This window comes from Strongylocentrotus purpuratus, unplaced genomic scaffold (genome assembly GCF_000002235.5).
Source record: "Strongylocentrotus purpuratus isolate Spur 01 unplaced genomic scaffold, Spur_5.0 spur5_scaffold_3, whole genome shotgun sequence".
Classification (NCBI taxonomy): Eukaryota; Metazoa; Echinodermata; class Echinoidea; order Camarodonta; family Strongylocentrotidae; genus Strongylocentrotus; species Strongylocentrotus purpuratus.
Genome location: NW_022145609.1, coordinates 6,027,458 through 6,041,122, shown reverse-complemented (window position 1 = coordinate 6,041,122; position 13,665 = coordinate 6,027,458). Strand labels below are relative to the sequence as shown.

Genomic DNA, 13,665 nt, shown 5'->3' with positions numbered 1-13,665 from the left:
ACCCCTGAGCTCCCAAAGCCCCTGGACCCGCGCCAATTAATGCTCCACTCGCTTCGCTACCTGATCGTTAATACTCCACTTTGAATAAAACGTTTCGCGGGGCCTGCTTGTAACATGTAAGAGTGGTGGTGTTGCAGATTTTTCTTATTGCTCATTACGCCACTGCCCCTGAAAGATGAGCCGCCTGGAATATCCCCCCCCCCCAAAAAAAAAGGCCTTAAACTGCTTCCGGCAAGTCTGGGTGTCGCCGTGGTCTAGTGTATACGTCACCGGACTGAGGATTACATAGTTGGCGGTTCGAGTCTCGATGTGGCACTAATGTACCTTGACAAAACATTCATCTACATTTGCAACACTCGACGAAGGTGAGGAAAATGGGTACCTGGCAGGAATTCCTTGAAACGCTAGAGCACAATAATGGCATCCGTACTAAGCGGGAGCAGTATTGTGGAGCCTCAGGAGTGTCAAGTCTGACAAACATAAGCGCTACACAAGAACCCACTAGTAGTAGTTGGTTGCTCCCAGATACCCCCCCCCCCCAAAAAAAAAAAAAAATAATAAATAATAAAAAATAAAAATAAGAATAATAATAATAATAATAAATAAATAAATAAATAAATAAATAAATAAATAATAATAATAATAATAATAATAATAATAATAATAAAAAAATTATAAAAAAAATAATTTAAAAAAAAAATAATAATAATAATAGTAATAAATAAATAAATATTTCTGGATTTTCCATATATAAGATAGTATCACGTTGGTGAATTTCGAACAATGTAACTGTAGAAATTGCTCTATTATGTAAAACTCCCCATCCACGACGTAACAGATAATCCCAACCTCTATTGTCTTCACTAATAGTTATACATAATTTCCAATGCCAATAAAATAAAGTCATGGCATGGCTACGCCATATTATAGTCTACTTTAAAAACATGAGCTAACTCTTTCCTGTATCTTCAATACTAAAAAGACGGAAGTACAGAAATCCTCTCCTTCCGACTTGTATCAATATTACCTAACTGACAGAAAGGCCGGAATATCTTTCACCTCGACTGAATACAACGGTGTTAGAAGCGTAAACCAACAAACTTTGATATTACTTTGTCAATTCAATTCAATTTCAACATATTGACTTTTCAATTCCTACAAAAATACCAATTTATTTAATATAGCTATGTATTCATGTTTATTTATAAGACCTCTGTTTTATTACTAACATTATATTTCGAGTAAATAAAACTGATATATAAGATGAAATATGACCTCTTTTTTAAAATCGAAACTGAACTTTTTAGCTGGTCTTTTGTAAGCATACCCTTTTTTCTTGTCGATTACAGTTCAAATTTAGAATAGGCTAAGAAGAACCATAAAATCCTCACCTTATTTGTCATATTTGCGAAGAATATTGCAGGTTTTCAAATACAGATTTCGCTGACAAGTTTGAAATAGAACCTGACACTGAGAAAATCTTTAAAACCTTTACAAACATTGGTCATTAAAAATGTCATAAGCCATAGACCTTACATAAACATAAACAAACACAAGCAAAACCATACTGAAAGAAACTCAGTAGTAAACAGAAACAAAATTACATCAGCTATTAGAGGGTTTGTACATGTATGTATCATTATATCTGCTTGTCATGATGCACTATTTTACATCCCGCGGACTACAATATGAATATGATAATCAAAGGTATCTGAAGTAACTGTAAACATGAGCGTTAGTAGTGGACAGCAATTGTTAGTATCTTACTCCTAGGATGATGTTGATGTCTTACCCATTTAATTTTAATCCATTCATTTATTAATTAATTATTTATCTGTTTACCAATTTCTTATTTTCATTATATTTTTGTTAATATTATTATTAGTAGTAATTTAATATGTTGTAGAATTATTGTTATTATTATTATTATTACTACTAGCTACTACTACGATCATTATTTTAGTTACTATTAATATTATTATTATCATTATTACTGTTATTATTATTGTAAGTATTGTTTTTGTTATTGCTTTTGCTATCATTCATCAACATCGCCGTTATCATTATGATTATTTTCTTCCAATGTGCATTCAGGAAAACAAACAGAAAACAAATAATTAAACTCAGAAGTTATTCTTTTGCTCACAAGTAGGCTCTCCGTCTTTCAAATACATCAATTAAATTATTATATAGAAACATGAATATGGAAGGAAACGGTTACTTTTATTCTAAAATAAGACAGGGTGATATAGCAAACTGAAAGAGGAAAGTCAGTGTCAACAAGCCCAGGAAACAAAACGGAAGGTATCAAGTTTGTTTTAGGTCATTGCAGCGCGAGACACGTCAACGATCATTTCTCTTTCTGTCTATGTACACACATTTTGAAATTTAATCATAAATGAATAGCTTCTGACATCAACTCGCATCCATTTTTTTATTTAAAATGAAGTTCAGCTCCGAGGAGACGCTGTTCGTTACTATCATCATTGCAGCCATCGTGTCTTTACAAGGGGGTAAGAATATACTTTTTACTAATATACATTTCTGTTCTGTTTTTTTTTTTGGTGTGCTTTACTTATTACTTGTGAAATATTATTCAAGAACGATTGAATATTTACAGGTTACTTTTAAAGGACAGACCGAATACCATGTTTCAAACTTTAAAGTATGCACTGCTACGCGCATATGTTTTTCTAAATTCTTAGTTTAATTGACCTTTATTCATCTTGGGAACCGGGGGTGCTGGGGACGCTGCAGCACCCCCCCCCCTTATTTTTTTTTTGTTTCAGGGGTGGACTTATCCCCTGCATTAGATGGTGCTGGGGTGAAAGGGCACCCAGAAATGTAAAGACCTCATTTTTACTAGTGAAAATCCACCCTTCAGCGCCTTGTTAAAAAGGGGAAATCACTTCCAGTTCATCCTACCTTGGGTGCTGTTTAATAACTATACGTGCTGTTTCAACATCCTGCTGCGTCAGGTATTACATGCAGCCGCCTTATGATTTCGAAACTGTCACTATCATATCATTATACAGTAACGAGTCAGTCAGAATGGCACCGACTGGATGACGCAGTCTATCTAGTGGACACCATCACCCGATTAGACTACGATGAGGCGCAGAGTCTCTGTCAAGGTTATGGAGCGAATCTAGCAAGGGTTGACTCAGACGAGATCCAGGTATAAACACGATTCAAAACGATTTCTGACGTAGCAACATAATTATGAGGGTGATACTTTAAGTAAAAAAGAGTGAATGCAAAATGAACGGCGCTGTGATAATAATTGCCTTGTTCCAGGCGCATGTGATAATATCAGTCATGAACGCGCGATCGAGTGGCGTTAGCCGCGAGGCCTTTCGAATTCTGTTTTTTCAGCTCTGCATGAATTATTCATGACTTTGGATTTATTTACCAATTAGAATGGCCATCTCCCAGTTTATTTCGTTCGTGATTCGTTCATTTCAAAACATGTAAGAAATGGTAAAAGACGTAAACTAGATTTGCTTATAAGATGAACATATAAATGATTAATACAAAATATCACATCCAAATCTACTTTACATGCAAAATTAGAATAAGATAGGAAACATTTGATGACTTGAGCTAACAATTGTAAGTGAGATAATTGGACTTTCCTTGTATACAAAATGAACCAGTCCAACTCGTTTCGTTCAATTTTATAGGTATTCTATAAGTTTACTGTGAACGTGATGGATAATATATGCCGACGTCACGCGATACGTTCGCTGATTGGACGCTACCATTTCGGTAGAGAACTCTAGTTGGAAGCAAGGGTTAACAAAAGAAATCCAAACCAGATTACTATAGGCATCTTGGGTGAAGCCACTCGCTCTGGCGTTCACTTGGGTTTTCGCGATTAGCCTCTTTTTAGGAGCTCGGCGTCTATCAGACATGAAGCCTTGTCTAAAGGCTAGTGTAAGGGCGAGTAATATAATACAATCTGTGTACGATTTACTTCTAGAACGTCACTCGCACAGGAAAGGCCAAACCCTGCTCCATTCACAGATACAGCTTTCAGTCAACAATGACGCCTCATGTCCAAGGGTTAATATTCATTCAATATTTAAAAAATGTCCGATTCCTAAAAAAAAAAAAAAAAAAAAAATTGCACATGTGTACGATTTTACATTCGAGTGATGCCACGCATAGAAGATCTCGAGAATGTTTCATTTTTGTTAAATAGTTTCTATTCAATATCATGTTACGATCAGGCCATATAACTTTTCTTGGTGATTATTTTGGTTTTAGGAATGGGAAGTGAGTCGTATGTTTTGTATTTTTCAATATCAATTCAGGCTTTCTTGACGAGTTTCATCACTCCGCCTTTAAGAGATACGCGGTGCTTTTGGATTGGTTGCAATGACAGAGAGGTCGAAGGTCAATTCAGATGGCTTGACGGCACACCAGTGATGTAAGTACTATAATCACGACATCGACAATAAAAAAGTGCATTTCTTTGATTAATCTTGTAGGAAAAATTCATGTCATTTGACCGTTAGCCTATTAGTATTTTGACTTTTGATATCCATGTTGGGCGATGAAGTTTGTCAGAATTTATGAGGAATCCACGTTTCTAGTTAACGGTTATGATTCCCTGGTTATTTATGTCATATAACCGAATATTTAACCAGCATTAGTCTTTTAGGAGTGACTAGTCTGCAATACCATTAATAGTATATTGCAATTGTCATGTATTTGATTGTTCTTTGTTTTATATTAGATATGATGGTTGGGCCCAAGGTCAACCAGATAATGGTGGTGGAGGTCAAGATTGTGCTTGCCTCTGGTCGAGCAGAAATAATGACATACATGGACAATGGGACGATGACGGCTGTACAGTAGACAGAAACTTGATTTGCCAGAAAGGAATTTGTGAGTCAAATTACATTTATCAATTGGCTTATGTGTCTTCAAATGTCACTCTAGTCTTATGTTCGTTGCACACAAGGCGTTATTAATTATGCCTGACGCAAGACTCCGTCAAAGAGTGAGGTGCGGTCTTTGATGTGAGGATAGCGCATAGGGTACAAAGAAACGCAACGAAATGAACAGAGCAGCATGACACACGGGGCAAAACCTAATTTACTGACTTGGATTAGCGCAGGTAACCGACGCAATTAAAATTACGTTTCGTCTGCAATGGACATTTCAATTGAAATCATTTCAACCTCAAATTTATGTAGTTAAAAACATTTGATCATTTATTGTGAGTAAGTTGCTAGATTTTGTTTTTTATCCTTTTTTTCTCGTATCTCATATACAGATAATTTCCGACTGACGATCCCTCGAACAAATCCCGGTTTTATTAATGTCTACTGCGCCGTCGACGTCGAAATCGAAGGAGAAACACTGTCTCCAGATGACGTCAAGCTATCCATCGGTCAAACTCTTTCGTCATCGAGACCGATTTCCCACTCATCGACGAGCCTTGATGGTGAATTCCGTAATAATAGTTTCCTCCTTTACAACGTGACCGAAGGTGACCAAATCTTCTGCTACGCTGGTGAACTTCCGGACAAAAATAGATCCTTTTCACTGGCTACTTTTTCTGCTGTCTTTGATGTTTACGGTAACATTTAGTTCAAACCAGAACTCATCATATTTAAGCTGATTCTACGCGATATTGTATATGAGCTGCATTTGCTTCTTTCTTTCCTTTTTTTCTGAATAGTAGTACTAGTAAGTAGTAGTAGTCTAGATAGAAAGGAGGCAACGACCAAATGAGGCGGGCGGGACGAGATACTCGTAAGTTTTGTTAGGCTTAGTCTACTTGACCTTAAATGTTAGTAAGCAAATAATTACCGTGGGTGAAGGTGATGGGACAATCCCAAGTATCACTTAATTCCGAGGCGATCTAGATGTACATGTAGTTATCTTTCCGAAGCTTTGCTTCAGAAAGATAGTCTAGTGTATGTAGTTTACATTCAGATCGCCGAGGAAGTGATACTGTCTTTTTACTGATAGTTTGCGATCGCCTGAAACCAAAAGGTGATTATTAAAAGGTGATTATTTACTTTATAATATATTCCACATCGGAAACATTTCACTGGTAGGGTCTACGAGAAACACAATCTAACTGTTTTGTTTACCTAGGCTAGTGTTACTGTTAGGCCTTGTTCTAACACTACTAGACCTACTACTGGTACTTCCACAAGTAGTACTACTACTAAGTCTAGATTCTAACTGTTAGATTCTATTTTCTGTACGATGGCATGAAGCCCCCTAAGTTTGATCTACTTACCAACAATGCTATTCCAATTGACTTCTTCCTACATTTTAGAGCAACAAGTCATCAATTAACAGCTAGCAGTACTTACGTACGTGTATACACGCAACGTTTACAATTCAATTTGTAATTCGCGCCACATCACCGCGGTGGACGTGGTCGCCTGCATGAGTTGAAGATAGTACACAGTGTTAAACACTTAAACGAGCCTTTCTTCTCCTTTAAATGATGGGCGAAACTATGTTTCATCACGTGTTTGACTTTTGACCAATCGTAGAGCAAGATTCTTAGTATGTTGTATTAGTAAATAACAACATACATAATGTATATGCATGCATAGATATTATCTGAAATATCTATTTGTTGGTTTCTTTGCTGGTGTTTGTTTTTCACATAACAAATAGGTACTTTACACATAGAATTAGCTATTAACTGGATAGCTTTATCATTTCCAGCTTTACCAGAGCTACCATCTGGCCCAACAGTCGGAGAGATCAGCTCGTCATCAGTCACTGTCTTCTGGAGCTCTTGGATACCTTTTCTGGACCCCGGCGACGGACCAGTTGTTGGTTACCTTATCTATCAGCAAACCATGGAAGAGAAATGGCTAGTTGCTGGTAGAATCGACTCGGGTGTGGGAGAGGGCGATCTTCAACGAATAATGGAGTTTGTATTGACCGAGTTGGAACCAGGAACAGAATACAATATCAGTGTGTCTGCCGTCAGAGAAGGTCCCGGCGGAGAAGGACCAAGAAGTCCACTTGTGACTGTTACGACTCCTACCCTCGGTGAGTCGCAATTAGAACAATATTGATGATGATTTCGTATATATACGGATATAAACAGAAACATTCTACCATCAGCTAGAAACGCATAAGTCCTAGCCTCAATAGGCAATGTCCTATGTCGGTTGGTGTACTTGGCGATAGGTCCGGCGTCCAATTGACATAAGCCATCAATCTTCTCCCGGCTTTTACCCTTACTCTATTGCCCCTCAAACTGACCCCCCCCCCCCCCCCCCCCCGCTCCCTTGCGTTGAGCAAGGAGCCGGAGTGGGGATGGGAGGCGGGCTGGTGGGGACTTTTTAATAATTTTTTCGAGTAAAAATGCCGGATCCTTCACTCATTATTGACTACGATGTAATGCTCCTACAAATCCTCGCCCCCATGACAATCATTGATTTGTCCTTGATCATTGTAGAGAACACCTTAATCTGGTCCAAGCACTATCCTACATACCAATTATGCGCAGCTTAAGATCTGTAACCATGGGAACCAAAGTAACGTAGGGGCAGTGATATCCAAATATCGAATGTCTCTATAAACATTTATAACATTCTTTGTTGTAGCAATAGGTCTATTCTGCAATTAGCAATAAATTGATCAAACTTGGCGATTAACGCTTATCTATTCAATGTTGTAGAGAGTCAACGCCTGAGGAAGACTAGTGCTGTTTGGATGGTTTTATTCGTGATATCATTCTTGGGGATCATCATACTTGCTATTGCCATAGTGATTTTATGGTAAGAATAAAACAACATTTTAATTTCTCGCATAATAGTAATGCCCTGTTCGAAAACTTTTTAAAGGCAGGACGTGGATTTGCAATATCTACATTGTTTTTTAATTGTCTAATTCCTAATTTTAACTGGTTTATACAACAGAGCTGCCTGCAATATATTCCTCTTGTACAGTTTGCATTGCAACGAGACACTTTTATAACAAAAATCATGATACTCGTATCATGTTTATCATAAACCTGAATATCTGCATATATAATCATTTTTAGACTAATAATATTTGATGATTTGCCGACTATAAAGATGGTAATAATGATAATTATGGAGATGATGATGATGGGGAAGATGGAGACGATGGTGTTTGGGAAGATAGAGATGAAGATGGTGATGATGATGATGATGATGGTGATAATGATAAAAAAAGATGATGATGATGATGATGATGATGGGGAAGTAGAGATGATGATGGTGATGATGACGACAGTGATTATCCACTATTTCTGTCTTTCTTTAAATCGACCACCAGCAAGCGGAAGCAGAAGAAGGAGGACCTGTCTCATTTACGTGCTGCCCCACCAGCAAGCGACCCACAGAGCCCTCATTACGAGCTGCCTCAACCGAGTGTAGTCAGGCCACCTGCCTACCAGGGCCTCAAAAAAACGGGGATCAACAACATCAAAGAAGAGGTTTACGCTGATATCGTTGATCCAGAGAAATCGGAATACGTCAATATTCCATCTGGAGCTCAAAAGTAATCACTTATGACAGCGTCGACGACACGCGTGGTATTTGACACGCAATACAGTGCCATCGTACGAGGAGTGGATGAAAGTTGGTTTCTTACTGGACTGCGAAAGGTCGCGACTTGTTAGAGACACACAATTTCGAGGAAGAAAAAGGTCCGCGAATAGCGACAATTTCAGTTGGAATCACCCTAAACTTTCGCCTGGATTCACATAAATGTCTTGCAAATTTGTTTATTAAACCCAATTTAGTCACAAAGTGTCGTAGCTTTGTCGCAATTTTGTCGCGCTCACATAAATTCGCGCCTTTCTCGATCTTGGAATTTCAGAGTCTCATTTTCGAAAAGGGTTCTAGACGGGTTCGAGACTCCCGTGACGACCCTTAGGCTACTTTGAGAGAATTTTTTGTCGTACAATTTTAATTTTAATGTTCAAAATTCCAGGGACACGAAAGCAAGGCCCTGCAACTAACATGAGGATATTGAGAAGCCATGCGATTGTTTCGAGACGGTTTGGAAACTCCCTCGCGAATGTAGCCTTTTGACAAGGCGTCGTGACTCTTTCTATTTTCCAAATAATTATGTGTCGTTTATCAATTATAATTGATAAAACATCGATAATTCTCGGTTTCGTTTTTTCTGGGACGCTCTGTACAATCAAATATCCAATTTCTTCTCGCTCGCAAGCATTAGAAATGAGGTTTATGAACGAGGATGGGTCGATTTTGTGCTAATGTAGGTATGGTAAAGGGAGGAACAGAAAATGGAAAGCTTTTGGTCTGCATGTCCCCACCTACCCCCTGGAATCTGGAAAATACCGAATACCCCCCATTTATCCCCCCGCCTACCCCGCCTCTCTCTCTCTCTCTCTCTCTCCCCTTCTCTCTTTTTGTTGTCTTCCTCTTTACTTTTGTCTCTCCCTCCCTTCCTTCCCTCTTCGTTTCTCCACTGACCCCCTCTCTTAAAGGTTTTATTTTATTGAAACCATGCAATGCACTATTCTATTGTAAAAAATTGGTGTATGTATCATGCAATAACATGTGACAATATGTAATACCTTGTATATATTATGACATTCGTACTATAATTCTCATACGTAGGTATAACTTTGTAATGATAGTGTTTTAAAAAGTTAATTAAACTAGTTTGGTAAATAATTGTGTTGCTTTTGCCTTCAAAAGAGGTCGTTTCAGCCCGTTCTGTTGCTCAAACATTATACCAATAGATTAATGAATACAAAAGTAAAATGTGTACATTGCCATCATCATCATCATCATCATCATCATCATCATCATCATCGTCACCACCATCATTACCAACATCTTACATACATAATTATATACCATCATTGCTAAGTAAAAACACCGATACCGAGACATTTAAATCCTCTGATAACAACATCTGATTAACATTTTATTTAGTAATCCATGTAATATTTTTGCAAATGGGCCTTATAATATGTTGACATCTACATTGTATTCGCAAGGGACGTCGATCGACCATGTTTTGAAAAAGTGTACGGATTGTAGAATCCACAATCTTATTCATTTGCAGACTAAGGTTAAGAAAATCATTCCACCGACAACAATTTTGAATACGAATTGTCAACACAAGAAATAATAAGGAGTCTATGCATAGGCCTACTTCAAAATTGCATTTGTTCTACGGTTAATAATATCAGTTCGGATTTTAATACTAACACATTAAAATTAATCGTTGCTCAAGAGTCAAAAGTATAGTTAGGCATAAAATATTAAAAAATACGTCGTGTAAAATATGAAGTTTTTATCACTAATTATATCGAAATGAATAATCGATATCACCACCTACATTTGAATTCACATTCATACGTAAGTCTAACTTAAATTCAATCTAATGTAATATTTCACTATTTCCAACAAACTCACTAATTCAGTTTCAGAAACTGTCGATTCACTCTAGAATCCAAACAAAATAAACCAAGTATAGTAATGGCAAGAGTTACAATAATAAAGAAAGAGGGGGCGATCTCTCTTTTGAAAAGAGAGACACCTAACCAGTTGTTTTCTTGAATTTCGCTGTGTAAAAATAGAAAGAGTAACAAAACAAATAACATAGTACGATGATACAGATCATGACTCGGGAAAATTTAACAAATTGTCACCTCTCATTAAGTCATTACTCTTTTGTAGTAGAAAACCTTTTTAGGGGAAGGCTAACCAAAACTGAACATGGGCTTTAACCTTAGTGCAATTAAAAGTTAGCGTACGAAAAGATCCTCTAAGAAATCGCGTTCGAAACATTCAAAATCATTTTGCATTGGAAAGCCACGCTTTATCGTCTTCACAAAAAAATTAAGCATTTTGGTCAAAGAGATAAAAAGAAACTTTTATATTACTTTCACCCAAAAAAAACACACAAATAAAACAAGGAAGATTAAAACAACTTAAAACAAAGCAGAATTATGTATGTATTTCAGAAAGTTATTACGATAATCATTCTTAATATTGTCATTCCACGTGAAATCTGAGGCGGTAGATTGTCAACCAATAAATGGCAGTTGGAATTCAAAAGTATGACGCTGAGTAATTATTTGATTTCATCATTACTTACACCCAATACCGATCAGAAACGTATTCGAATATATCTGTTATTGCTCAGTGCTTCGACCGCCATATTATGTAGGCCTATTCTACAATCATTCGTAATTGATATTGAGTTTCAAATATTTCTATATTGCCTTTACTCATGACAAGTTGGCAACCATTATAACAACCAAACAGTACTGAACCTTTAATTGCACTTATTGAAAGACAACCGTCAAAGATACTGACACCTTCGCTGGAGCATCATTTTTAGAAGTACGCCGCATCGCCCGCAGTAAGGGAATGTCTTGCTGTCTTTGCGTGGGATCAGCCAACAGCATGGACAACGAATCCGGTACTTCTTGTATCTAGAAACAAAAACAACAAGAACGTCAACGACATGTAAGCCCTTCTGCACTACTTATAGCTACTTGCTTCCTCTATATAGCCAACAATGCCTAAGTGGCGACCGTTGGTCCCCCATGGTCCCCTTTTTCTTATGTTAATTAAGAGCTGATTTGATGAGATGACCACCTGTCAGTGACCATGCAGGGAGGTCTAATCCCTCCTAGCCAAACTAGTGCAGATAGGCTTTAAGGCAAACTTCTTTGTGTTACCATGACTTCGTTGAGCGCTGCCTAAACAATTAAAACTCATGTCAAACTGTAATTTGCTAGTGGTAAAGTTAAGAGAGGTCAAATCCGCTTTAAGTTTTATCATGCTTATCGAATTTCCTCATATTAACATTTCAAGAAAATAATTTGATACCTTTTAAAATTGTCAGTACTTGACTTATCAATGCATGTAAACGTAATTTTGTCAGAACAAGTCGCAACCGTTGGTACAGGGTGGGGTTGCACGGGGGTACGGGGTGGGGTTGCACGGGGGTACGGGGTGGAGTTGCACGGGGGTACGGGGTGGAGTTGCACGGGGGTACGGGGTGGAGTTGCACGGTGGTACGGGGTGGGGTTGCACGGGGGTACGGGGTGGAGTTGCACGGGGGTACGGGGTGGAGTTGCACGGGGGTACGGGGTGGGGTTGCACGGGGGTACGGGGTGGAGTTGCACGGGGGTACGGGGTGGAGTTGCACGGGGGTACGGGGTGGGGTTGCATGCACGGGGGGTACGGGGTGGAGTTGCACGGGGGTACGGGGTGGGGTTGCACGGGGGTACGGGGTGGAGTTGCACGGGGGTACGGGGTGGGGTTGCACGGGGGTACGGGGTGGGGTTGCACGGGGCACGTGACCAAGTATAATAGGGACTTTTAGATTTGCACAACGACAACGTGGATTGCTACGATCGACGTCCTTTTAATGCACTGCCTTGAATGGACGTCACACGTATCAGTCCATGCAAATCTAAAAGTCCCTAAAATTGCGGCCAAAGCCATTTTGGACAGATTCAAATGAGGCCATTTTCTTGAAAAGGTCAAAATAACTTACCTAATCCCACATGCATTACAGAGTGGTGTCCCGTCTTCAGCATCTCTCCATAATGGAGTACGTGTTGTCTTACAAGACTCGCAAGTTTTTCCTGAAAGACCAATAATTCAAATTATCGTTTCGACATATTCAATACATCTTGTTGAAACGGGTAAATTATCGTTTCGACATATTCGATACATCTTGTTGAAACGGATTAATTCTAGCCACTAAGCTTATCCCGACATAGCGAGATACATGGAATTAAAAATGAAAGCTAATCTAGGCCTAAATCGCAAAAAAAGGGGTTTTAGTTTATAAATGGAAATGGGGTATCGGCTTGCTACTCATACATCTAACATGTAGGCATACACAAAAATATATTATTGTGTTTTTTGTGTTTGCTTTTGTTTTAAAGGCACACTGTCCTACTTGTAGCTACTTGCTCCCTCTATATAGAAAACTTCCCAAATTGGTGCCTGTTGGTCCCCCATGATCCTCTTTTTCTTATGTTAAATGAGAGCTGAGTTAATGAGATAGCCACCTGTCACAGTGACCTCGTTGGCTCGCTGTGTGGTCTAATCCCTTATAGCTGCAGTAGTAACGCCTACCTTTAATGATTATCGTCAATAAGTTTGATTTTATTTCTCACATACCATGAGCCTTTAACGGGTCCGGTATCGTATGTGGCGGCAATCTACCAGAATGACGTCCCGTAGTGTTGAGTGGCTGACTCAATGACGTAACAAAAAGAAGTGGCAACACTCTCTTCTTGTTCGATGCCGATTTGAAGGCTTTCGATCTCATCCTTCCAAGTCCGGTATCACTATCAGTTTCAGATGAGCTCGAGTCGGACAGGGTGCGGCCTCCAGTTTGTGAGTTGCCATGGAAATAGAATCCCCGATGAAGTACCCTTCGCCATCCTGTCATGGAGCGCTTTGTCAACATACGACGATAGCGACGAATGCTGAAGAAACAACAAAAAAGTCCACATAATTGTCTCTTTAATACACGAAAACATATGTACCAGGGGACTAACGAGACCATGTGGTTATCACATTAAAAAAAAGATAACATTGACGAGAGGATCATGATGTTTAGGGGAAAAATATTATATTTCCAGCGAGACAGATAACCCCGATTTCAATAGAGCGGTTTACTAACATACATTGT

General features: G+C 38.6%; 1 protein-coding gene and 1 long non-coding RNA gene across 2 annotated transcripts; one reads left to right on the top strand and one right to left on the bottom strand.

Annotated features, from left to right (window-relative positions):
- Nucleotides 1–2,443: 2,443 nt before the first annotated feature.
- LOC115928768 lies at nt 2,444–9,329 on the top strand. Its single transcript, XM_030996656.1, has 8 exons — nt 2,444–2,513; nt 3,036–3,178; nt 4,317–4,432; nt 4,742–4,893; nt 5,285–5,590; nt 6,703–7,035; nt 7,670–7,769; nt 8,293–9,329. The coding sequence occupies exons 1-8, from the start codon at nt 2,444–2,446 to the stop codon at nt 8,519–8,521; spliced, it is 1,449 nt and encodes a 482-aa protein (XP_030852516.1). The 3' UTR covers nt 8,522–9,329.
- Nucleotides 9,330–11,157: 1,828 nt separating this feature from the next.
- Nucleotides 11,158–13,206, bottom strand: LOC105437891. The gene is made up of 3 exons (XR_970751.2): nt 13,149–13,206; nt 12,514–12,604; nt 11,158–11,440 (listed from the first exon to the last, which is right to left on the bottom strand). It is a non-coding gene; the product is annotated as an uncharacterized LOC105437891 (long non-coding RNA).
- Between the last annotated feature and the right edge of the window lie 459 nt (nt 13,207–13,665).